The 26,593-nt window shown below is 44.0% G+C and overlaps 1 protein-coding gene across 11 annotated transcripts; it reads right to left on the bottom strand.

Annotated features, from left to right (window-relative positions):
- Nucleotides 1-23: 23 nt before the first annotated feature.
- On the bottom strand, nt 24-25,560 carry tp53bp1 (tumor protein p53 binding protein, 1). Of its 11 annotated transcripts, none has more exons than XM_078254622.1 (30): nt 25,412-25,560; nt 24,921-25,137; nt 24,213-24,278; nt 22,955-23,042; nt 22,778-22,862; nt 22,621-22,688; nt 22,380-22,508; nt 21,247-21,298; nt 20,991-21,151; nt 20,155-20,281; nt 19,004-19,098; nt 18,738-18,922; nt 16,976-18,113; nt 16,374-16,490; nt 16,079-16,270; nt 15,112-15,178; nt 13,203-13,295; nt 10,768-11,029; nt 9,859-9,927; nt 9,615-9,767; nt 8,998-9,215; nt 6,525-6,704; nt 5,105-5,502; nt 4,100-4,291; nt 3,786-3,965; nt 2,567-2,755; nt 1,840-1,934; nt 756-952; nt 446-582; nt 24-356 (listed from the first exon to the last, which is right to left on the bottom strand). In XM_078254622.1, exons 2-30 carry the CDS (start codon nt 25,098-25,100, stop codon nt 160-162), a joined length of 5,310 nt encoding a protein of 1,769 aa, XP_078110748.1. In that variant the 5' UTR covers nt 25,101-25,137; nt 25,412-25,560; the 3' UTR covers nt 24-159. The 11 variants fall into 11 exon arrangements, 10 of the variants coding, with proteins under 10 accessions (XP_078110748.1, XP_078110739.1, XP_078110768.1 ...); XM_078254613.1 differs by having other exon boundaries at nt 25,408-25,560; XM_078254642.1 differs by lacking the exon at nt 25,412-25,560 and having other exon boundaries at nt 16,976-18,092; nt 24,921-25,401.
- Between the last annotated feature and the right edge of the window lie 1,033 nt (nt 25,561-26,593).

Genomic DNA, 26,593 nt, shown 5'->3' on the forward strand with positions numbered 1-26,593 from the left:
TAGAGAAAATGAACTTGAACCCGTTAAAATGAAACAAGGGTCACAATTTATTATCCCATAAAAACAGACAGGATAACGTTATATACAGAAAAGGCATGCAACAGAACTAATGCTGAACATTTAACATGGTCGAAGGCATTTTGCACACGTGGAGTCAGATTATGAGGAGGAGGTGGAGGAGTAGTCGTGGCGATATTGAGGCTTGCTATGGAAACCCAGGCGCTCCCCACGGATGACGCTCTGGATCAGCCACTCAGGAGACACCAGCGGGACTTCCTGCGATGTCACGTTTTTCTCTACCAATGGCGGACAGGCACGGTCTGTCACCACAACATCATACTTGCCCGCAGGAATGTCTGCAGATGGAGGGGAGAAATAAAGTTCCAGCATAATATTTATTATAATTTGGATGTCATGTTGTGGATCCTGTGGTGGGAGTCGGTACCTGAGCCATCTTTGTCCGCCTGGAACTGTCGAAGAGAAGAACCTCCACCCAAGGTTATCAGCTGTGCCCAAAGCTCCACTGGCTTCTCAAACACCAGAAGGACCCGCAGAGCTTTGAACGGGCTGCAGCGTGGATGCCTGATTGAAGAGAAAATATATATATTAAAACAGAAAATCCAGTCGGCTTTAACTGAGCACCTATTTCAGAAAACAATTGCTTAGCTCTGTGACTTGAATGCTAACACAACCCAACTCTCTACCAAATCCATCCAGTGAAACCCAAAGAATGAAGAGAAGGAGGTTTATCTGACCATTCTACTATGGTCTCATCTGGCCCCACGCCGGCAGGCAGCAAGTAGTTCCTGTAGTTGAGCAGCTTGTTCTCTTTGCAGCAGTCTCGCACCCAGATGTGTGACACACATGGCACACCGCTGGCCAAACACAGCAGGTACTTCCTTGTACGACAGTGCTGGTCTGCGATGAGCAGGCTCTGGTAAGCTGCCTTACACTGAAAAGAGATGCATGGATAGCAGTGTCATATGCTGCAGCTTGAGCTGTGCTTCTACGTGATATTTAACACAATGGTTAAGTACATCAAAAGGATCGTTTGAAGTGGGGTTGTATGAGGTACTTGTCCATATTTTCAGCCCTTTACCTTGCTGTCTGACAGCCCTTCACAACGGGGAACTGAAGCTGTTATAATCGCTCTCTTCAAAGCCACCAGACTCCTTTGACAAAAACCTTCATTTCACCTCACAGAACACGGGAGTTGCTGCTCGGTTTTATTATTAGTTTTGTTAGTTCCTAACCCTTATAAAAACACCAGTCGCAGTAGACCAGCCACTCTGTTCTGTCAAAGGAGTCTAGTGGCTTTGAAGAGAGCAGAGATAACAGCTTCAGTTCCCCGTCGTAAAGGGCTGTCTGACAGCAAGGTGAAGCTGTGAAAATATTCTAAAGATAGTGTACCCTTAAACTGATGTCGATTTTTAGGTGTCTAAAATCCGTTTAGCAGCTGCCCCCGTCCACAGCAGGACATTGCTTAGCTAACGTGTCGGTCCTCCTGCCTGCTTCTCCAAACTGACAGACTGTAAACACCATGCAGTGAGAACTGTACGATTGTTTTCACAATCAATTGGAATAATAAATGATATAACTGGAGGGAGAAATACTTATCAGCAAAACATGTATGCATGTATCACATTGTGTCACGTACTTGCATCACAGCTCTTAATACATTTTGGAAAATACTGACTGCAGACTGAGACTTTAATTTGAAGTTCTACATTATACTGTATGTAGCAAAAGAATAATTCATGGCTATAAAAATGTTTGAGGCCATAATTATAACAAACGTTGGGCATTCATCAGTTTTATAGTCGTTTTCAGAGCACTTACTTGTTCTTCATTGAAGTCTGGCAGGACGAAGCCTCCACCTGCCTGCAGCTGGGACTCTGTGTATGCTTTGTTATACGGACCTGTCTGCACATAATCTGCGGGGGGGGAATACAATAGTTATCGTTGCTTTAATCGTAACAGGAAGGGAAGTTTCAGCTGATTCAGCATGCTGCCGGTGGGGTGTGTGATTAAATCTGTACAATTAATTCTCAGAAATAATTGCGAGTCAAATTACTTCTTCAAACTAATTAACGTTTTGAATGAATCAAAGGATACGTACAAACAATACGTACAACACAAATACACAGCCTATGAAGTAAACAACACCTCTTTATCATTTTGTTTTTAAGTGAAGGGTGATGGTTATTTAATCGGCAGGTTTTTCAGGCAGATTTCGGGTCAGAAACACGAGCAAGTTCAATTTCTCTGGGCTTGAGACAGCTACAGCCCAGGATGCTTGGAGTAGCTATGGCAACAAGTGAAAGCTGCCGCTAGCATAACATTAGCTCAATAGTCTGACCAATAATCACTTTTATAATTAGAATGTGGCATATCTAAAGAAAATCAACAATTACCATCAATAGTAATACCCCTTAGGACCTTATAATGTGAGCAATGAATGGCGGTTAAACAAAGAAACCGCCATTACGTAAAATAAATGACAATTATATAATAATTGTTACAGGCCTATGCATGATAATCCTCAGTGTGTCATCGTCTGCCTCACCTTCCTCGTCATCGCTGCTGTGCTTGTTGGTCAGCCGGTCGATCTCAGACGAGGTAGTCAGCATGAAGGCGAAGCCCATGAAGAGAGTCGTGTTCTGGGGCAGCGGGCCGTGAGTCTCCCCCACATCACAAGACTGACCGGGGAGGTCTGTGCCACTGCCAGAGGTGTTACACAGTCCGACCCGCTGAGCTGGACACACACACACACACACACACACACACACGTTAAAAGAGAACATAGCAAGCGACGGAGTCAGATTCAATGAAAGTTGGACCTGTAAAAGTTCTGTTCAACCGAATTACAAAAAACACATTTTCTCTCTCTTACCACTAGTGATATCTGGCCCTGCACTTTGTTCTATCTGCTGAGGTTTTGAGATCTGACAATTCTGAAATAGTTCCTATTAAAGCTGCTGACTCTGTTCTTTGGATGATCCAGAGAAATACTACAAACACTATCTGCATTGAGCAAGAGGTTGCGTCAAACTAGAAGTAAGTGAGTAGATTTTTTTTCTGTAATTTAGCTGAACCGACCTTTTGAGCATCAAAAATATTCACTGTCTGTATTAAAATGATTCCCAAAAAGCGTGACTTTACAGAAATACACATTTGATCTTCCCTCCACCCGTGGACCAACACCATGGTAATACTGTTTATTACACGTTATTAATTACCAGTCAGCCTCAGCAGCAGCCAGCACACAGCAGCAGAGGATGGACACGGACTGTCCTAAATGTTTTAGCTACGCTCAGTACAGAAATCACACATTACTGACTCCATATCACACAAGAACAACAGCTGAGATCTGACAATGAGCATTTCATGTAGTGGCTAAAACAAGATTTAAAAAGTCACATTTACACAGAGTTAAAAAGGTTAAAAATAAGATTTGCTAAAAACATTTAAAAAGTGCATTTAACACTTGCGAAGTGATACAGACACTCATTAAAACCTGAGACGAGAACAATACATTATGTTTAAAATCTAAAACTGACTTAAGGCTTTGTTGATGGATATAATTATGTAAAAGCTTAACTCTGAAGTATGTAGTCAGGTTGAAAGGTTGTTAAAAACTCAAAACATAAATAAAGATAAGAAAAAGCTGAAAAACTTCCATATGTCAAAAAAACTGACGGGAAAGAAAAACTGCTAACTATGAAATCCAACCCCCCACCCACTGTTGAGATGCGGTGATGGTTTTGGTCAGCGGGTCTCCATACCAGCTTTGACCCCCGAGCCCCTGCGGCCTCTCTTGGCCGGCGTCCTGTTGTCCTCGGAGGCCATCAGCTTCCTCTTGCCGGAGGGGCCGGGGGTTCGGGGACTGCTGGAGGAGCTGCGGTTGGGAGTGTTCTGACCCTCGGGGCCTCCTCTGCGCCTCCTCTTCCCCTCCACCAGGTTATCTAAGTGGAGTTAATAAGACGGAGCATTTGGAAACAATGGCTTTCTGAATATGTGATTTATAAAAACACATTCTGAACACACATTAAACTGAAAGTCAACATTATAAATAAAAGGGCAGCTGCGGTGGTCTTACCGAGGCTGATGTCGGAGGCTTTGGTCAGGGGAGTGGAGGGCTCGTAGGGCCCGAGGCTGTGCTGCTCCCTCAGCTTGTTTCCCTGCTCCAGAGACAGGATGATGGCGGTCCTGTTGTACCACTGCGTCTGTCCGTCCTTCTCCACACTGTAGAACAGCTCCTGCCCCTCTGTTTTATGGCCCCTAACAACACCTAAACAGACACACACAAGAGACAGAAGACTATCAGAACTTCAGGTTTGAGACTCGATACAATTATTCTTTTCTTTTTATATTGGCGTCTTCATAAAAATGACTTTATGGAACATGCTGAGCAGCAGATAAACGTGATGCCAGAGTGGCTTGAGAGGTTTTCTACATTGTGAAACTGCTTGCAATGTGAACACTTGTACACTTGTACCTGATACAAGCCCACTTCAAAAGGTCCGAACTATCCCTTTAAAGCTATAGTTTCTATAGCGTAGTTTCTGCCGCCCCCATGAGGAATTCTAAGTAATGACAACAACACTGTCAATGCATCCACATGTTAACACCCCCCCCCCCCTTCACACAGTTGCTAGTAGCCAAGGAGGACACAGAGGATTAAAATAACATGATGGACATGACGCCACAATCTTCTGAACACAGCCATACTGAGAGATACAGAGAGAGTTGTGTGGAGCTGATGGTCTTAATTAGCTTTGTAGCAACTCATTTGGCTTGAATGTAACGGACGTTCATTAATATCAAAAAGTTACGCACTGAAGCTTTACGTTACTCATTTCTCAAGTTAGTTAACCCTACCATTGATTAGGCAGTGGAGTCATCTTGCTAACCCTAAAATCCCACACCGAGATACAGTCGATGGTACACATCTTGATATAGTACATTTCCTGGAAGTTCAATTAGGGACCCATTAATACATAGAATAACTTGATGAGAAAGTCTGTTTTTGGCTCATCCAACGATTTAAAATCCCTGAAAAAAAAAGGTGGAGGTTAATTTCATTACTAAATTGCTCCCTCACCTATGCTGAAGTACTCGTCCTCCAGCAGAGCGGTGACCTCCGTCCCCAAGGGGATGGGATCACACAGCAGGATATCCTTCCCCGCCACCTCGCACTCGTAGCCGTCATCAAACCGCAGGCGGAATCTCCCCTCCCCGATGTCCTTGATGATGCGGCCGGAGTAGAAGTAGCCGTTGGACGACCACTTGGCCACCACCCGCAGGCCGACGAAGCTGCTTCCGGCCGAGCTGGCCTCCTCCGGCGATGACCTGAGGGAGTCGGAGTGGCTGGGCAGCTCGGCGTCTGTGGGGCTGACGGGGAGGCGCGGGGGGAGCATGCGGGTGTACAGCTCATCCTCTGAGGAGAACTGTGGCTGGCCGTGAGCACCGAGCCTCTGCAGCGAGCCAACACCACCTCCCCTTAGAGAGAGAAAGCGAGTCTGTTCAGACAGCAGGCAACGTCAGACGTTGATTTAAAAGGCTTCCTGTTGGAATAATTCACTTTTCCCTCGACGTCTAGCATCTCAACTGGAAAGCTTACACTCTAGAATTACTAGTCAGTTCATTGTTTGTGCGTTCAGTCTTCCAATTCATTCAATAAACATTATTTAGCTAAACAATGTGCAAATAAATAACTAATTTCCTTCTTTTTCTGCCATGTCAAAATACTAGTATTTTATGATATTCCTTTCTGATTGGCTGACAAGAAAGCGCAAAAACATGTTTAAAGCAACAGGTAAGCAATCAGGTTAGCATTTCAGCATAACTAGCTCAACCATGGGCATACAGAAGCTTCCCCATGCTTTGTGCAACTGCTTTGCCTTAAACTGTGAAGTATCTGCAGGCAGGTGATGTAAAGTACTGAGGTGATCTTTGATGCTAACTCAGTTCTTGTTGGTTCGTGTGGTTTATTTTGCGATAAAACTGTAAACAGCACATTGTGCAGCTGTACATTAAGTACACTGTTTTTTGATTGATAGCACATTTGGAAAAGAAGGTTTTATGAAATCAGAATATTTTGACTTTAATGCCGACATTAGTTTGGAAACGATTTGTAAATTGGTGGACTGACAGAAAATGAATCAACTAATTTTGATAACTGATCATTTGTTCAAGTCAAGAGGATTTTGACACGTGTTATTGTTAAATTGAATATCTGGAGTCTGAAGTTGTCACCTTGGCTTCAGGGAACTAGTGAGGGATAGTTTTCACTAGTTTCATTTACAAAAAAGAAACGAGAACATGATTTATTCATTAATTGAACAATCAAATGAATCATTAGTTGTAGCGCTGAGTGAGAAGTATTAGCAGAGTAGTGAAAAGATGAAAAGTAAAGTGTTAGTATAGATAGTGTAGGTAGTGTGGCTTCCAGCAGTTTGCCTGTTATCGCTGCCTCGTCCGTGGTTTCTTTGAGTGCAGGCCGAGCCTCAGTGAGGACTCACCTGGACATGGAGGAGCGGGATGGGGGTCGGCCCCTTCTAGCCCTTCCTCTGGGGGTCAGCGGGACGAAGGCCCGGGACCCCAGGGTGCTGTCGCCTCTGTGCATTGTGACCACTGACCCTGCCCTTTGACCCCTGTGACCCCTGTGACCCCTCTGTTGCTGCCCGCCTCCCCTCCTGGGACTGCAGACAAACAGAGGAGACCAATGGATCCGGTCAAGTTGCACAGGCATTGATCTGGGGCTACTTTCAAAATCCAAAGCACCCCGTTGAACAAGGGGTGTTCAGTGTCCCCAGATTCATGTCTGCGAGCAACTTGTACCTGAAGCAGGCAGGGATCAGTAAATCACTGAGAAGTTAGGGTGTTAGGGTGTGAGAAAGTAGGGCTGCACAATATATAATCTTTTATCGTTATCGCTGCGATATACAGTGGGGAGAACAAGTATTTGATACACTGCTGATTTTGCAGGTTTTCCCACTTACAAAGCATGTAGAAGTCTGTAATTGTTACCATAGGTACTCTTCAACTGTGAGTGACGGAATCTAAAAACAAAAATCCAGAAAATCACATTGTATGATTTTTAAGTAATTAATTTGCATTTTATTGCATGACATAAGTATTTGATGTATCAGAAAAGCAGAACTTAATATTTGGTACAGAAACCTTTGTTTGCAATTACAGAGATCATACGTTTCCTGTAGTTCTTGACCAGGTTTGCACACACTGCAGCAGGGATTTTGGCCCACTCCTCCATACAGACCTTCTCCAGATCCTTCAGGTTTCGGGGCTGTTGCTGGGCAATATGGACTTTCAGCTCCCTCCAAAGATTTTCTATTGGGTTCAGGTCTGGAGACTGGCTAGGCCACTCCAGGACCTTGAGATGCTTCTTACGGAGCCACTCCTTAGTTGCCCTGGCTGTGTGTTTCGGGTCGTTGTCATGCTGGAAGACCCAGCCACGACCAATCTTCAATGCTCTTACTGAGGGAAGGAGGTTGTTGGCCAAGATCTTGCGATACATGGCCCCATCCATCCTCCCCTCAATACAGTCCTGTCCCCTTTGCAGAAAAGCATCCCCAAAGAATGATGTTTCCACCTCCATGCTTCATGGTTGGGATGGTGTTCTTGGGGTTGTACTCATCCTTCTTCTTCTTCCAAACACGGCGAGTGGAGTTTAGACCAAAAAGCTCTATTTTTGTCTCATCAGACCACATAACCTTCTCCCATTCCTCCTCTTCCTCTGGATCATCCAGATGGTCATTGGCAAACTTCAGACGGGCCTGGACATGCGCTGGCTTGAGCAGGGGGACCTTGCGTGCACTGCAGGATTTTAATCCATGATGGCGTAGTGTGTTACTAATGGTTTTCTTTGAGACTGTGGTCCCAGCTCTCTTCTGGTCATTGACCAGGTCCTGCCGTGTAGTTCTGGGCTGATCCCTCACCTTCCTCATGATCATTGATGCCCCACGAGGTGAGATCTTGCATGGAGCCCCAGAGTGAGGGAGATTGACCGTCATCTTGAACTTCTTCCATTTTCTAATAATTGCGGCAACAGTTGTTGCCTTCTCACCAAGCTGCTTGCCTATTGTCCTGTAGCCCATCCCAGCCTTATGCAGGTCTACAATTTTATCACTGATGTCCTTACACAGCTCTCTGGTTTTGGCCATTGTGGAGAGGTTGGAGTCTGTTTGATTGAATGTGTGGACAGGTGTCTTTTATACAGGTAACAAGTTCAAACAGGTGCAGTTAATACAGGTAATGAGTGGTAACAGGAGGGCTTCTTAAAGAAAAACTAACAGGTCTGTGAGAGCCGGAATTCTTACTGCCTGTTAGGTGATCAAATACTTATGTCATGCAATAAAATGCAAATTATTTAAAAATCATACAATGTGATTTTCTGGATTTTTGTTTTAGATTCCGTCTCTCACAGTTGAAGTGTACCTATGATAAAAATTACAGACCTCTACATGCTTTGTAAGTAGGAAAACCTGCAAAATCGGCAGTGTATCAAATACTTGTTCTCCCCACTGTATCACGAAAGACACTTTCAGCAGAAAACTGAACTTTAAAATGTAACTGTCACTGTTTTTTAGTGCTGCCTATTATATTTAATTCAATGTTCAATCAGTTCAATAAAAGAATGTTGGAAATTTTCTTTCATTCATTTTAAATTCAACAAGCATTTTTTTGTGTATTTTAGTAGAAAACTGAAAGCAGCAGAAATGCAGAACTGAGTACACTTTAATATCGGTTTAATTTATCGCAAGTAATATCGTTATCGCGATATTCAACAACGTTATTGTTGTTATATATTTTCCTCATATGGTGCAGCTCTATTTGAAAGCCAAAGAAGGTGAAGGAGTGACACAGGAATCAGCATGCAACTAGTATAGACAGACAAAGCAGAGAGACTTTATTGACCGGACTGAAGAAACATCGTGAGCATTTGATTGGCGGTGTGGAGGGGGAAGGTGGTACCTGAAGGATACGGCCCCTCGATTGGGCGGCATGATGAAGTCCGGCCTGGTGAAGCCGCTGCTGCTGGTTCCTCCGGAGCTGTGCTGCAGGCTGGAGGCCTTGGACGACAGAGAGCTGATGTCAGCCAGGTCACCAGAGGTCAAAGAGCTGCTGCCTGTGCGGCACGGGGAGATGTCGCTGTCCAACACCTGGGAGTCCACCACTGGCTCCTCCGTCTCCTGGAAACATTTAAAGAGCAGCTATTATACTACTTTTCTGGTCTTAGTTTTTGATTCAGGACTCCTATAGATATAAACTATGTAGATCGCCGGAAACTCTTCCTGTCATCTGTGCACTTTCTGCAGCTCCTCTGAAAGCTTGGTTTAGGTTCCTCCCCAGCCCTTTGCCCCAGACTCGAGTCACCGACCTCGCCAGACTGTCCGATGGCCGATAATCGGGTTGGTGTGTCAGCACCTTAACTGTGTCTGTCTGCTGTTTGCTGCTGTGAAGCTAGTGTACAGTTAAGCAAGCTGAATTAACATTTAAGACTTAATGCTGAAAAAGTTCACCTTACAGCTAGAGACATTTTGATAACTCTTCCTGTCAAAGACCAGAGGAAAGGGAAATCTGTCGGCTACCTCTGTGACTTTGCGTTCCACCTCTTTGCCGTCCTCATAATACACGTCTGTGATGATCCGTGTGACGGTGGTTCGCACTTCCTGGATGGTGCGCACGTGTCTGCGGTGGGCGGGGGCTGCGGTTCTTCTAAAGGACGGAGACTCTGGTTCACCCTTTAAGACAAAAATGCAAGAGTGTCAACGGGACAATATTCACAGACGTAAGCAGAATTTTCCGTCACCATAAACAGGTGAATGTCCCTACCCTGCCAGCTGGGGAGCGCAGCCCCGGTGCGTCGAAGCTGGTCTGCTGAGAAACTGTCCGCTGACGGAGCTGAGACACACAGGGCAGAGTGATCAACACCACTATACCTGTAAGAGCCATTTTCACATGTTTTGGGTGTAGGACACAAATTGTCCACTGGTGTCACTAGTGTGCTTTTGAGTGATGTCTATTTAGGTAGGAACCTTTCAACAGGTAACATGGGGTGCTGTTAATCGGAGGAGCACAAATAGTTTTTGACCACAACGCTCATGTGGATGTGTAAATGTTTATTGATGGAGTTTAATGGACACATGGGTTCAATGTCAATGACTATTGGAGTCAGTGATTTCAACAGTAGGCTACGGAGCGGTGTAAGGTAGAAGAGAGCGCGTCAGCTAGTTTACTAGCCATAGACTGTTTGTTTCAAGTCCGTATAGCAGCCCCTCAGTGGCTTTACGTTTTTAGGCTTAGCCATTATAACAATAACCATGCCATGAGATGTTTTAAAACACATCTCAAGACGTATTTGTTTTCAATGGCTTTTGGTTGCTCTTAGAGGTTTTTAGCATTTTAATAATTATTTATTTGTATTCAGTTATTATTAAATTCTTTTATTCTTACATGTTGTACTATATTTTCTTGCTATTTTATTTTTGTGTTATTTTAGGACTCCTTTTGCTTTGATTTTACTTCTTGTGCCATGCACTTCAATTTGACCAGCACTTTGGTCAACTCTGGTTGTTTTAAACGTGCTATATAAATAAACTTGACATAATAGAGAAACATACCATAATAACCATTTTCAGTAAGAACATGACAACTTTGCAAAATTCAAAAACATGCTCTACATCAGCATTGTTTATCCTTTGTGCTGTGGCGAGCTCCAGATGTGCGCAGTAACCGACTAACCTTGTTGGACGGACTGGAGGCGATGGTCTGCTGAGGAGCCCTCTGTCGGCCATCGGTCCTGTTCGGGGTGGGCGGCTCTGGAGCTTGAGGGGGTCCTCGCTTATCCCCAGACTGCTCGGTAGGGCCGGGAGGATCCTTATGGCTCTCCTGCGGTGCTGCCAACACTTCCTGTTGTGAAGGCTCCGATTGGCTGTTTGGGAGGCTGTTGCATCCCAGCGAGGACGCCTGGGAGCTCCTCTGTGGTGAGGCAAACAGCTCCTCTCTGCAAAGATGTTACAAAGGTACAAATGTGACGCTGTGGAACATCTGGTAGAGAGTCAACAAAACGGTGTCAAGATATGAATCTGCTTGAATCACAACACCAGGAGCCATGTGTCAGTAGGGTTGGGTATCGAAACCTGGTGCTAATACAGCACCGGTGCCTAAACGGAGCGAAACGCAACACGGATTTCGGTGCCTCAAGTCGATGCCACTTAAACGCCTTCTGCGCTTCTCTCTGGTGCTCTGAAACGGACGTTAGAGGCAACAGGAGCATCGCTGAATGTGGCGCTCGTTAACACTACACTTGACAGCAGGTAACGTTAGCGTACCGCTAGCTAGTAACTGGCTTAAACACGGTGAAAATGCTGACAGCTAAACGGTGTAAAGTGTGAATGTATTTTACTGTAGAGCACGTGTCAAACTCAAGGCCCGGGGGCCAAATCCGGCCCCTTGCAAATTTTGATCTGGCCCGCATATCAATTTAGGTTCACAGCAAATTTTGGCCCGACTAGTTGTGCGCCACACCAAAAAAATGAGGAAACTGTTTTTCATACTGTAATTATGCGACACTGCCATGCAGAATTTGACAGATTTGCCGACTTTGAGAAGCAGAGAGTTTTTTTTAATATTCAGGCTGTGAAACAGGTTGTGCTGAGTCAGCTGGGTGGTAGCTGCTTTTAAGAATGTAAGGTTTGTTTTTCATGACTTGCTAAATTCGACGGCTAAGAAACTTTTTTGCTGACGTTAGGGTTTTATGTCGACCAAACTGTATGAGCCATGCAATAAATTATACAAAGTTTACTTTTTTTGTTAAATGAAAGCATGTCAATAAACTCAACATGTCTGGCCCTTATTGTCATTTCCAGTGTGGCCCTTAGTGAAACTGAGTTTGACACCCCTGCTGTAGAGGATTCCAACACCGGGACCTCATGGCCGTAGAATAAACAAGCCGTTCTTAAATGTCGCAAACTGATGTTTTGTGATCTTTTTTAAATAATCTTTTTTTTACAAGTATCGTTTTAGCACCAGTGTCGGGAAAAACCCAAATGATACCCAACTCTGTGTCAGAAATCAAAGCCTTTTCAATATGACTTGTCCTCTGGTGCCATCATCAGGCTAAACCTTACATCACTTGATGATGGTAACAAATATAGAACAAAACCTACCTAAATAAATTGTGTTGCTTATAGACTTTTAGTCTTGTTAGTCTCTTATTTATATTGGCATGCAAACAGCACAGTTCTCTAAACTGTTTACTGCAAGTGGATTAAAGAGAGAATTCAACTGTAGAAGACATTTAGTAAAACAACCCCACTTTATCAAAGCGGGAGGACAAAACTACACCTTACTGCTCCTCGTGTCCCAAGAGAATATGGAAAAAATAACCACCCACCCCACCTCCAGAAAGTAGGTCGGTCGGTCGGTCTCACACACACACACACACCTTTGGTGTGGGAGATCTGGGTTCAATTCCCACTGCGATACATCAACCAATGTGCCCCTGAGCAAGACACTTAACACATAGATGCTCCAGAGGCGTGCGACATATATAGCAATTGTCGCTTTGGATAAAAAGCGTCAGCTAAATGACATGTAATGTAATGCATGTCATTCCCCATCTCTCTTCCTTTTCATGTCTTCAGCTGTCCTGTCAAAATAAAGGCCTAAATTGCCCCAAAAAAAATCTTAAAAAAAAAAAAAATCTAGACTGCGAAGCTAACAAAAGTGGGTCAACACTGTTGTGAGCATATGGCAGGCTTTTCCCCTGGTGCCTTCATGTCTGTTATATATTGCAATCCCAGGTCCAGGTGTGTGTGTGTGTTATTTTTATATTTATATTTATATATAAAAAAAAAAACACACAGACACACACATATACATCTGGGTACAACATTTGGCTAAAATGTGGGTGGAAACAGTCTGACAAAGTCTGACATTTCTGCTCGATTACAGTAGTGCTAAAAAGTACTTGCAGGATTCAAATGAGAAACTGGAAAGGAACTGGAATGAAAGCCACTGACGTTTTGGCCCTTCACAACTACATTTTCACCCAGTTTCCCAGGTTTATTTTTGTTGTCACAGTAAAAGAATCACATCTGGCTCCATGAGATCACATTACAAATAGCATTACACTAAAAGATGCACTCCTGGACTGTCACAGTGAGTGCACTTACCTGACCGATGTGGTGTTGCCTCCAGCCTGGCTGTCCTCCCTTGGCTCCTGCTGTCTGTGCACCTGTCTGACACGACTGAACACTGACGGGCTGCTGGGACATCAAACATCAGTGTTACACTCCTATTTTTTTTTACAACCAGCACAAAATCGGCTTACAAAGCGGTTGAATAACCTATTGATCTAGCAGTGTAAACTGCAGTGCCAGGGGTAAGTAAACTCTGAAGATGCATTAAACTGCCACTAGTCTATATCCACGACATTCCACTTCCGGGATTGGTCGTTGCCGCAGGAAATTTCGCCGGATGTCACTCTTTGTGGGTGGATGTCTGTTACCTTCTGCTTTCTTTGTGTTGGAATTCTAAACTCCAGTCAATTTCTGAGGACTATGGTTAACTGCTCCTCAGATCTCTGCAGGGTAAATCCAGACAGCTAGCTAGACTATCTGTCCCAATTGGAGTTTTCTCTCGCACGACTAAAAGTACACTTGAACCCACACACGTTCCACCAAAACAAGTTCCTTCCCGAGGCTATTTTGCAGCGGCACCGGGGCTCCGTCCGGCACTTAGCACCGCCTAAGACGATTGTGACTGTTTTAAAGCCAGACCCTTCTCCAGACCCTTCTCCGCAGTGTGTGGAGGAAGGCCTGGCCATGCGAGACTATACTCCAGCTAACAGATGTGCTCCACCAAACACAAATTAAAACTAGTAATCGTGTAATGGTCAACCACCAGAACATGGCACCAAAATATGCCGTCACTCCCGAGTTTTAATCAAAATCATTGGTGTCAAAGTTATAAATTGAGTTGAGAATTTTGAAGTAGATTAGTTTTTACATTTCATCATTATGACATACTAACTCATTGAGGCAATATGTGCCAAAATGCTGATTTATAGATTTTAGAGCTCAACCGATGCTAGATATATTTGACCAATAGCTTTATTTGAGTGTCTGATAATAATATATCGGCCGATATATCGTATATTTAAAAAGACAAAACATGAACAGATGAGAAGTCAAGATACTGTATGTAAGGACCGAGAAATATTATAGTGTAAAAAATAAACTGGTCAGTGCACTCCAGTGGACAAACCCAAGTCACTTTCATCAGACATTTAATTTTGGCCTGTCATCAAGTTACTCACAAAATGTATTAAAAATGAATTTCGACAGCTTATTCTGACCGGTGACAATCAGCGCTGGCTGAGAAGCTGTTAACCAAAAGATGTGTACACTGCTCTCTGCTTTTGAGTTTGCGTTGGAGGTTTTTGCAAATCTGTGCATTTTGACAGCCTCTGCCTGAACCAGATTCACTCAACAGCGCGCCCAAATAATGTTTCACATTTACACTCTGTAATTGTAACTGCACTGCAGAGCCAGCTGTGGTGAAGGAGGCTGAGAGGACAAAACACAGTAGAGTTCAGTAAAATAAAGACCATTTTTAGCTCATATAGATTCATTAAAATATGCCCGGTTCAATCAATCAAATAGGATCGGCTCGGACATCTCTACCTCAAACATATCTCTGAGCTGAAACTCATCAGCCAACGTGCACGCATTAACTGAGATATTTGTGATAAGCCGATAATACCAGCCATGCTGATCACATCACTTGGGCTCAAATAGATTTATGAATGAAAAACATAAGAGCCACTAGAGCAGGTGCACTTTTCATCAGTCGGACCTTAAACTAGCCATAAATCTCACTGCTGAAACAGTTTACAAGAGACATTTATAAATATCCCAATACATCGGTGCCATTGTGTGTGAAGCGACACTGTAGAGGCTGAACAGCCACTGAAGAACGTCCTTCAGCTGCTTTTCATTCCCAAGAGACTGAGGGGATGGCAGTAACACACTTATGAAAGAATTCAGTTAATGTGCATAAAGAGAGAGAGTGCCAGGTTACCTGGTAACAGCCTTGGCAACAGTGGTAACCTTGACAACAGATTCATCCTCTTCTGATAGTGCTGGCTCTGGGGAATAGAAATTAGACATTTATAACTGAGGGGGTGATGAGTGCATTCAACGTATGGCTGGCAATGAATATCCTAAAGTTGAACATATAGATTAATATAAAAAAACAGACATTCGTATATGAAAATTTACATTTAAATATTGTATATTTTAAAAAAAAAACGGCACTGCGTGGCTGTCTGCCTCGCACATTCGCCGGGGCCTGGGCCACTGCTCCGGTCGTCTAGTAGAGTGTACAGAATTCACAGCGAGCGAGTTGGCGTGTTGATGAAGTTCTATTATGCTGCCGCTACCGAAGGTAAACAAACAACGAGGGCGAAGAAGAGGACCAAAGGCAGCAACGAAAACGTCCGAAAGATCCAAGAACCTGTGTCTAAAAGCAGCTCAACTGGAGAGACGATTAGATTCTGTCGGTAAGGGCTGCCGCTGAAATCGTCAGACAAATTCAAGGAACGACGAGAGACTCGGTTGTTTATGACCAAATCACAAACTGGCTCCGTGATACGGTGTAATCCACGCCGTGTCCTGCTTCCTGCACGCTCCAGAGAGACAGAGGTAGAGAGGACTACAGTGTTTAAATTAAGTTACATAGAACATTGTTTTATTACTTTGATTTGTAATGAGTCGGTATGTAGGTTGTTGAAAACACGTTTAATAAATAAACATACCTATACAAGTAGTTATGTCTCCTGTTGTATTGGTTTGCCCTCTTATGGACATAATGCGCAAAAAATATATATTTGAATAGATTCGAACCTCTGTGTTTTTTTTTTTTTATATTCAAACGCCATTTTTGGCCAGTTTTGACTGCTCTAATCCAGCGTCACTCCCAAGAAGATGCACACGCCCAGGGTTGAGCACTGAAAGTGTGGGAGGAACAGCACGCAAACAGCTCTTACTCTGCAGGCTGAAGTGCTCCGAGCTGCCCTCTTCGACGGGGGTCACCAGCTTCATCCTCAAACTCAGCTTCCCGTCTCCCTTTTCCGTCGTGTCATCCCCGCTTTCCCCCGACACAATGTCACTGGCTGCCATCGCCCCGTCTGCAGAGACATTCCCCACCACGCCTGACTTTTCGGAAAAGGAAGTGATCTCTGGAGAAAAAGAAAAACATTAAAGAAGCTCAACATCAGATCACGTTATGCTACTTGACATTCAGTAGACAAGTTGTCCGGTTTGTCCGGCACAGGAACCCACCGATGGGAGTGCTGTGCCTCAGCCTCTGCTTCAGCTGGCTGATTAGAGGGGGCGTGGCACCGACAGCAGGACCAATCAGCTCCCCTTCTTTAGGAAGTGTGAAGTGGAAGGAAATTTCTGTAATAGAAAAAGTGACATTGGATTCACATTCATTCAGCGCATGGCTCCTGTGAAAGCCAGATCAGTCTCAAAAAGAGATGAGGTGTCTCTAACACAGCCATTAACTCTTACCTCTAACGTATCTATGCAGACTAAAAAATCCATTAAAAGAATACTTGTTGAATCCCTGTAATAAGTAGGATTTGAGGGAGTGTACTGCCACATATTTTCTATACTGTAAGCTACAACTAAATGAAATTATGCATTTCATTAATTAATCGAGAAAATAAGCGACAGATTAATCAACAATGAAAATAATTGTTAGTTGCAGCCCAATACTTTATGTCTGACTCCAAATAAAGTGTTTGGGGTAATCTCTTGTAATGTCTTCTTACAACCTCTTCGATTGTCCCAAACCCAGGTTAAGAAACGCTGCTTTTAACTAAGTAGTGGATATCACACTTTGCTGACTGTGACTTGCGGTATATCTGAGCCCATCTTACCTCCCGAGCTATCGCTCAGGCTCTTGTCTTTGAGCCCCTCTGGTTCAGGCCCCACCCTCTCAGTCTGGGAGAGCCTATCAGGAGCCGGGTGCACCTTCTTCGCCTGCGCCTGGGACTCGTGGCCGTTAGCGGAGACGGACACGTTGCCTCCGATTGGCTGGGAACTGTTGGTCTCCGACTGCGACGACACGTCTTTCTGAAGAACCTGGGAGTCTCTCTCGCTGTCTGTAACGACGATGACACTGTCCTCTCCTCGGTCGCCGCTCTCCCCCTCCACGGGCTCAGGAGACAGCAGCTGGCTCTGGGAGAGGGCCAGAGCCATTCCTGAGGCCCCGCCTCCCAATGCGCTCTCCCCCTCCTCCATCACCACCTCCTCTTCTACCTCACCCTGCAAAGGCTCGTCCATCGCATCCTTGACTGTTTGACTGTTGCCAACCGTTCCACACTTCTGTGACAATGATTTTACAGAAGGACTCTTTGCAATTCCTCCTTCCTTCCTCAAGTCTACAGAACCCTTCACCACATCCACAGCAGATGTGTTAGAGATCATAGACTGCGAGGACAAACTGCATGGTGTAGTGTCTGGGGGAGTCTCCTGCACACAGCTGTTAACCGTCAGATCGGAGGGATCAAACTTTGGTTGAGAGCAGGACACAGCGTCGGCAAAGCTCGCCTCTTCGCGGTCACTCTTACCGTCTTTTACATTCACATCTTGTACATTCAAAGAGGTCTTTTTGTGCACGTCAGACTGCTGCGACAGATTGGTCGCCTCCTTCTTGGCACATTCGCTGCGATGCCTTGGTGATTCAGCAGAGACGGAAGCTTTAGAACTGGTGGCAGTTTGTGACTCTGAAGAGACGCCGTTGCTCTCGCTCCTCTGGTGCGAAATCACGGAGTCGCTGGTGTCGACACCGGGCGGCTCCTCCAGTTCCTCGATCTGAGTGGCCTGGCTGTCCTCCTCAATATGTTCCGAGGTCTTCTGGGCTGGGCTACTGCTCTGCGTGTTCACAGAGAGCTGCAAAGGCAAAGTGAAAGCAGCTGACTCCAGCTGTTGAGACGGTGTCTCGCCAGGCAATAATGCCATCTTCTTATCGGACTGTTGTGGTGCCTCTTGGCTCTGCGTTGGGACAAACACATCCTGAGAAAACAGAAAAACACACACGCGGAATATCATGAACTAGGGCTGAAACTAAGGATTATTTTCATTATTGATTCAACTGCTGATTTTTGATATTTTTTGCAATTAACTAAATATTTTGGGGAATTAACTGATTAATCTCTTGGCTAAAAAAATATTAGAAAAATAGTTAAAAACAAATCCAAAGATATTGCAACTTACACTAATATGAAGAAAATGTCCCATATTTTAAGAGGCTATAACCAGTGAAAGTTAAGCACTCTTTACTTGATAAAATATTCATCAATTAGCGAAATCGTTGACAATTTTCTGTTGATCGATTAGTAAACAAATCGCTGCATCTGAATCGCAAACCAGGAGGCAAGTCAAAAACACGGAGCTTATTTCATCATGTGTAGGGCACATTGCCTGGGTGGGATATGGGCTCAAAAAACACAATTCAATGATTTTAAAAACATATTGCCATGTAAGATAAAGGCACTTTAATTTGGGAACCTTCTGGGATATTGTGAGGGTCAATATTCACAACTAATTCATTTTTTTTAATTCATTTAAAATGTAGTGAGGTGCCATGTGCTGCAGCCCTAAAACAAATGAATTGATTCAGATAAAAAATGTACACACATGAGAGAACTCTGGCTGGGAGGGTATAGAGAGTGTTCGCTCTAACACAAATCCAGGGGAATTCTGGGATACAGGAGTAGAGGCGGACGGGTGTGGCTTGGAGGCTGCTTCTGTTTCCATCGGCTCTTCATTTTCTCCGGCTCGGTCTTCTGGGGGCAGTGAAGTATCCATCGCTTCATCAGCACCTGACAAGACAAACTCATTTTAGCTCCACTTACCAGCTGACTTGCTCTTTCAATTCAAATTCAGCCATCAAAATCATTCACCGTGTTCATTCTCTGGTCCAGTTGGTGAGCTGGGAACAATTAAAGGGGTGTGGCTGAAGTTGTCTGGGGTGGGGGCAACATAGTCGACAGAGCTCCTGGAAAAAAAGGGGCAAAAAGAACAGAATATCAGGTCATTATCTACGTTTCGTTTGTATGAGGACAGTAAAGCGTTCATTATACTCGCCATTCCCGACCTGTCACGCGACAATGTGCCGTCACGGGAGCGCCATAACTATTTCTACTCGGTCGTGGTCGCGACACTAGTTGCAGTCTTCTCCTGAACAGAGGTGTCGCAACTGAGGAAAGGCTACCGACTTTGCTATTTCTACAGACTAGAAGAAGAAAAAGGTAAACAACGACAGAACTGGCAGCAGCATTGACGTCAATGTCAACGGTGGCTAAGATGAGATGAGTGAGAACAGCTGCTTCTGAGCCTGCTTGCAAAGAAATGAAGAAAAGAAGGTGGAATGTGCGTCCTTTAAATAACGGCAAACATAAATATGGTGAGTTCAATATCCTCGTGAAACAAATGAGGATGATAGACAAAGAGAAGCACTTTGAATACTTCAGAATGTCTGCACAACGATTCGATGAGCTACTTCGTCGGATCAAGCCTTTCATTCACCATAAAAGAACTCATCTTAACCCAGTAGGTTTACAAGAGAGACTTGCAGTCACTCTGAGAGTCCTGGCATCCGGTACCAGTCAGTTTCCTCTTTGTCGTGCGCCGCTGATAAAAATAGAGTGGTGCATGACCTATTGTCGCGCGCTTTAAATCCTGGCGCGCCAGCGAGATCTACGTCATTTTGACGTCACATTGTCGCGCAACAGGTCGGGAACGGCGACTGTAAAGAGGCCTTTAGGATGTTAATGATTAACCGTTTAACCCTTGACCAACAATAAGAATTCTGACCTATTAAAAACAGTATTATTAAAACTAAAATAAAAAAGTTGCCAAAAAACGTCTTAACAAGCTGCGTTCTAAGCTTCTTTTTACTGCTGAGCTCGTGGCTCTCTGCTGGAGGGCGCTGCTATATCGATGAGCACTCCGTTGCTTGCTGGTCGGTTAACGGTTAATGATCGGTTAACAGGGTTCGACAGGATGGATAGTGGACAGGATAACTCAATATGAGAGCACTCCTGTGACTTACTGGGACAGACTTTCCTGCACCAGTGTTCCCTGTCCAGACAGATGCAGCAGTCGCAGGGTGTGGGCTGGTGTCGAGGTGGGGTGAGCCTGCTGCTCCGGCTCAGACACTGTGCTGTCCACTGCAGCACCTGAGAGTAGCACAAAGGTGTATATGTACAGTCATGTGAAGAAATTAGGACACCCATGCTAAAGTTGACTAAAAAGAGGAATATAAAAAAAATCATCTTTTGGAAATTGATCTTAATGCCTTAATTAAAGAAATGAGGGAAAAATCCAACCTTTAAGGACACCAATTTTGTTTGTGAATGAATAATGTATCATAAATAAATAAATGTTCTTCCTTAAAATACAGGGTGCATACGTGAGTACACCCATATGTTAAATTCCCATAGAGACAGACAGATTGTTATTTTGAAAGGCCAGTTATTTCATGGATCCAGGATACTATGCATCCTGATAAAGTTCCCTTGGCCTTTGGAATTAAAATAGCCCCACATCATCACATACCCTTCACCATACCTAGAGATTGGCATGGTTTTATGTCGGTTAGCCTAATAGCTGGTTTGATTTGTATTGAGAGATGATTTTATGGAAAGTACCCCGTGTGTGTGTGTGTATTATATATATATATATATATATATATATATATATATATATATATATAGAACATGTAGGACAGAGAGAAAGACAACAGTCCAACTTTCAACTTGTATAAACCACTTTCTGTTTGACTGACACGACTTACCTGGCTGTGAAATAGAAAGAATTGTCAGCAACACTCTCCTATTACCTGCAACCTTGAAAAGACCATACAGGTTTGCATATGCATAAATGTACCTGTCTTGTCAGCGTCGAACATGTCCTCCTGCGAGGACAGGATCTCACAGTCCTGCTCGCCATGCTCACCAGAGGCCTGTGAGTGCAGAAGAGCCTGGACGCTCAGCAGCCTCCCCGACGGACCTGGAGGCTCCAATGAGCTGCTGGAGCTCACCTCAGATCTGGATGAGGAAAGAAAAAAAAAAACGCTGCTCATCCCAAAGCAGTATGTGGAACGTTAATGAATGTAGGATTTAAACACCATATGGAGCTGTACCTCACTGCTTTGTTGTCCTGACTCTCTGAAGTCCTGGAGCTGATGTTCTGCTCTGCTTGCGATGAAAAGAAGGTGTAAGTTAGATTGACTCCTTACACTATTTGATGTCAGTATGAATGCTCTGATCAGGTACTAAATAATGAACGGTTACAGCCAGCCGCCATGCTTCATCCAGTGGGATTAGGAATTTATTTCTGCTCTAGCCGACACACACATTGTGCATTTGTTCATTCCACCAGCAGCCTCACAGTGAGTGAGTATAAATATGTTGCCTCGACAATGAACATTTCAACACTCTTATACTTTATAATGTATGCATCTTGAGCTGAGTAAATAGTTACCAGAGAGATATAAAACAAAGGAAGCATGGGGGTGGCAATAGCTCAGCCCGTAGGGAGTTGGGTTAGGAACCGGAGAGTCGCTGGTTCAAGGCTTCACTCTGAAATCTCTCCATTAGTGTGTTTAGCAAGTATAGCTCCTGAGCATGTTTGTAATTCAGGCCTGTGTTCAATGTGCAACTGCAATAACAGAGTGAAAATTGTGAATTTCCCCTCGTGGGATAAATGAAGGCATTCTTCTTCTTAAGATGCACTGGAGCTACGGATGACTGACAAATGACAGGAAATACCAACATAAAGTCATAGTGAGGTGTTTCTCCAGAACATCTTCAGTGCTCCTTTCTCCAAGTCTCTGAACTCTACTTGAGGAACGAACACATTCTACTAGGAGATATTCTCCAATTTGGTGTTTTGATGATGGTGGGGGAGAGCTGAGAACGGTCTGACACGTCACTCCACAGTCTCCCATAAGTGTTCAGTAGGGTTGATATCTGGTGACATTGAAGGCATCATTTGTATACTAATCAAACCATTTAGTGACCTGTTGGGTCCTGTATGGAAGCATCTGCATTTGTTATGTCACTCACTTATTCAGGATGATCCTTTAATATGTCACCCATCAGTAGATTAAAATTGAATTTCTTAAATCACCCAGAAACCAGGTCTGACTGCAGCCTTTTGAATATGTAAATCATTCGAGACGTGCAGGTTAATATTCTCTGGATCAATTCAAAAGGAGATTTTGGGACTAAATAACATCGAAACATAGAAGGTGTAAAAGAAACGTCTTAATACCTAATTTGGTGCGTCTTTCGCTGTCTGGCTGCGGTACAATGTCTTCTTCTCCCTCCTGACTGTTCCTCGCTTCGCCTCGCAGATCCTGACTCTGAGAAAGCTCGAGAAAACCAAACTGAGAGGTTCCCTCTGAAACACAGACACACAGATGTCATCAGACTTAACAACACGTGATGTAATATTAAATTCTATACTGGACATGGATGTTATTCTTCCGTAACATGTGAGATTCCGTAACTACCCTCAGACTGAATACAGTGTGTGGTAGAATCAGCTCCAGAATCCATATCAGTGTCCTCTGCTGCACACCTGCAAGAATAAGAACCAGAGTGAAAACACTATATCACTGCCTTACCCTGAGCATCATCAATCAGTAAACATGTCTGGTCCCCACATACTTTTTCTTGTTCGCTGGAGGGCAAATGGTTAGAACTTGACTTTCCTCCTGGAATGCAGAACTGGGGTTGTCCGCCATGAGAATGCCTAAATTAAGAAAACGGGGTTGTTTTTGTTTTATACAGGATTAGTAACATAAATATGAATGCCATATCCATGTTGTTAAAAAAAGCACTGACCTGGTTCGGCTTGGTTGTTACTCTGGGAGCTCTCTGATTGGCTATCAGTCTGAGATAATCTGCTTCCTAACGGGGAAGATATCAGTTCCTGGACGAGAAAAAATCTTCACTAGTTGCACAAAGCAACACACTAAAATATATGAAACTAATTCAAAATATAAGGGGGTAAAAGCAAATCTGCTGTCATGAGTCAGGTTCCCTTCAATGCATTGGTGAGCCAAAAGAGAAAAAGTTCAGATTTAGAGGCAGTGGTGAGCAAAAGGTATGCTCGTCTACTAAACAAACTTTTTAAAGCCATACAGCTTATAATAAATGGCAGTGGGGGACACAGACTTGATGAGAGGTGCCTGGGTGCTTTGTCTCAGTCACTATACTCCAGTCTAATTTGCTCAAGTTGTCAACCAAAATACTAGAAAAGATTTTGTCATGTTGGCAGAAAAGCTGATCAAACTTAAACAAATCAAATTCTGTCTGGAAAAGATATATATTGAACCTCTCTGCTAACTCACTAGCAGGGGGAAGTGGTCTAAAGTTCAATGAACTCAGAGATTCCGATATGGCTGCAGGATCTGGGCCACGTGAGCGCTGCCACTTCAGATCGCCTGAACAGCCAGCCACCTCGGGCCTCTCCGTATGCAATTTGCACGGCAGCTATCTGAGCTCCAGTCTTCCCCACTGTCCAAAGACATGTAGGTTATGTGAATTGGGATCTTTTAAATTGCCCATAGGCGTATTGTAGCTGTGAATAGTTGTTTTCCTATATGTGTCGGCCTTGTGATAGACCTGCAACCTGTCAACTAGGGGTGTGAATCTTCCCTGGTCTCATGATTCGATTACGATTCTCCTGTCAACTATTCAATCCGATCCGATATCCCGGTGCATCACGATGCGTCACCTCCTCAATATTATTATTTATTGCTACACATGGTTTTCATCAACTAATTCAATATGAACTCCGTATTTTATTTTATCTGCTCTTAAAAAAGACACATCTTCAATGTAGCGGAGTCTGAGCACAGCAGACAACAGACGAAAGGCAAAAACAAAAAAAGCAGCAACCGGAAAATCAACAAGTAACATCAGCAGGCAATAATCGATTATGGTCCGTCACTGCATCGATGCAGAATCCTCCACGTCCACATCGCGATGCAATTATTAATTTCAACACCCCTACTGTCAACCACATTAAAACATCAAGAACATGTCTGGCAGCTTGTCCAGAGTGTACCCTGCCTCTCGGCCTCTCGTCCAATCTCACCAAGTGACCCTGAATAGTGGATGGCTGGCTGGATGGATGGATGGATGGCTGGATTGATGTCTCCATCTGTGGACAGGTTGTGCGCAGGATGGGGTTAGAAAACCCAAAATATATTTGTGGGAAAGTGTCAACAAGCTGGCTGACCAGCAGTGGTGGAAAGCAACAAAGTACTTTTACTCAAGTACAATTTAGAGGTACATTATTTGAGTATTTCAGAAGAAAATATTGAACTATTTATTCCACTACATTTATGTGACAGCTGTAGTTACTTTTTTTATTTTAAAACATTACACACTAAATTAAATTTAGTTTATGACAACTGGATTATGTTATCAAATATAATTAATCGTTTTTTATTTAATCTACCTAACGGTATGTAAATAAAAATTTACTCATACAAAAAATCATCAGCATTAATATAAATAACATAATAATAACACTAACCAGGGCTGTTTACTTTTCTCTAATTTCACTTAAGTCAAATTTAGCAGCAGGATGTTTACTTGTATTGGTGTTTTTCCACACTGCGGCATCGATATTTCTACTAAAATAAAAGAATTGGAATACTTCTGCCACCACTGCTGACCAGTAACGTTACAGTTGTTTGGCTTGTTATGCGCTCTACAAACATCAGTCTCAACCGCTCCAGCAGAAGCTATAAGCTAGCCCTGGATGTTAGTTACTTGGTAAGATCAGTTTGCAGCTCACCAGAACCGGACTGCGGGAGGTGGGCTGCAGGCTGGACAGGCGCCGGGCCAGCAGAGCTCGGTAGCTGCTTTCGGGGTCGTCCTCCAGAGCGACACTGTCCGGCTGTGAGTCCTCCACGATCAGACACGGGTTCTCGGGCTGAGGCAGGCTGGAGTCCAGTTCACTTCCACCGGGATCCATGAGGTCAGGCCGTGGACCGAAGACGGGCTGTTGTTAGCTAGCCAAGCAGCAGTAACACAACGAAGACATGCATGTGAGTCTACTATTGTTACCTGCAACTAGCCGGTGTTAGCTAAAGCTAGCAGCTAACGTCAATGCTCCGGCCAACAACAAAGAGTCAGTGTGCTCCGCAGAAAACTTCGACACACACCTGGAGCCGCGTAGGTTATTTGACTAATACGTTAGTAAGTTGTTGTTGTGAAGTATTCATTCATACCTTTATTTAACCAGCTAACAGTTATTTTCTAAAGAAAACATACACACCCACCTACCCACTCCAGCTCAGCTCCTCCTCGCGGCAAAACTTGCCAGAAGCGATTTCATTGGTCTGGTAGGAACAATGACGTCACATTGGAATGCTGATTAGTTAAAGAGATTTTAAACGTGCAGTAGATAAGACTTATAAAACTAACTTTCTGTCATATTTGCTGAAACTGACACTATGTTCCAGTAGAACTACATGAAGCAGGTCATTTAAAAATCCCTACAGCCTGTAGTGCGATTTGCAAAAATCCACAGTTCCCTGTTCAGATGCACCAATCAGTGACAAGGGGGGTGTCTAACTGCGTGTCAATCACTGCTTATGCACACACATTCATAGAGCTCAACAGTCCCGCCCCTCCTCCGAGAGACCTCGGTTTCCGGAAGTAAATTTCCCATTCATTTCTCCCATTGACGTCTGGAAAAATCTGTATACATGGATTTCTTTGCAACGTCATCACTGCTTGCGCACGCAACCAGGGGGCAGAAAGAAGACGTGTTTCGTGTAGCTAGTAGTAGTAGCAGCATAGCTTAAGTCAAAATGCCAAGGAGTTGTTGCGTGGTTAATTGTACAAACAGAGCCAGTGACGGGTGCCTGATGTTTAACATACCTAGGGGGAAGCATGCTTTTGCCAAAAAACAGCAGAGGTTATGGCTTCAAGCCATAAGAAGGGCAGATTGGGGTCATATGCAAGAATCAGGCTCCCATTGTATCAATCACAGAAGTTGCAGCTTGTTCAGTTGTTCAGCTAAGTGATATCTACCTGTCAGGGCTGTAGTACTCGAGTCCGGACCATAGACAGTTAAAGGTCCAGACTCTAGATAAGTTTAGACTGCTAGCTAAAGCTACGCCGATGTTTTGCTAACGTTAGCGCAACAGCGTTAGCCTAGCCTGCTAGGTAAATATTACGACTGCCTTCGGAGTTTCTTATATCTGCGTCCACGTTGTCAGCATAAGACCTGTGGCATTAGTGCTCCTTTTGTACCATAATTTTATTGAATGAAATAAGCTTCGCTCCTACGAGATGGGTGGGGTTTTATTACGTCACACACAAAGCTAACTGGCTATAGTTAGCCTGTACGTATGCTAGCGGACATTAGCTAACGTTGCAGAGACAGTGGCAGTAGAGTTTCGGCAAGCTAACCACGACAGTGTTGTCGCCCTCTCGCCCACAATCAACCTCTGCTGCTAA

The sequence above is a fragment of the Sander vitreus genome, chromosome 1 (genome assembly GCF_031162955.1).
Source record: "Sander vitreus isolate 19-12246 chromosome 1, sanVit1, whole genome shotgun sequence".
Classification (NCBI taxonomy): domain Eukaryota; kingdom Metazoa; phylum Chordata; class Actinopteri; order Perciformes; family Percidae; genus Sander; species Sander vitreus.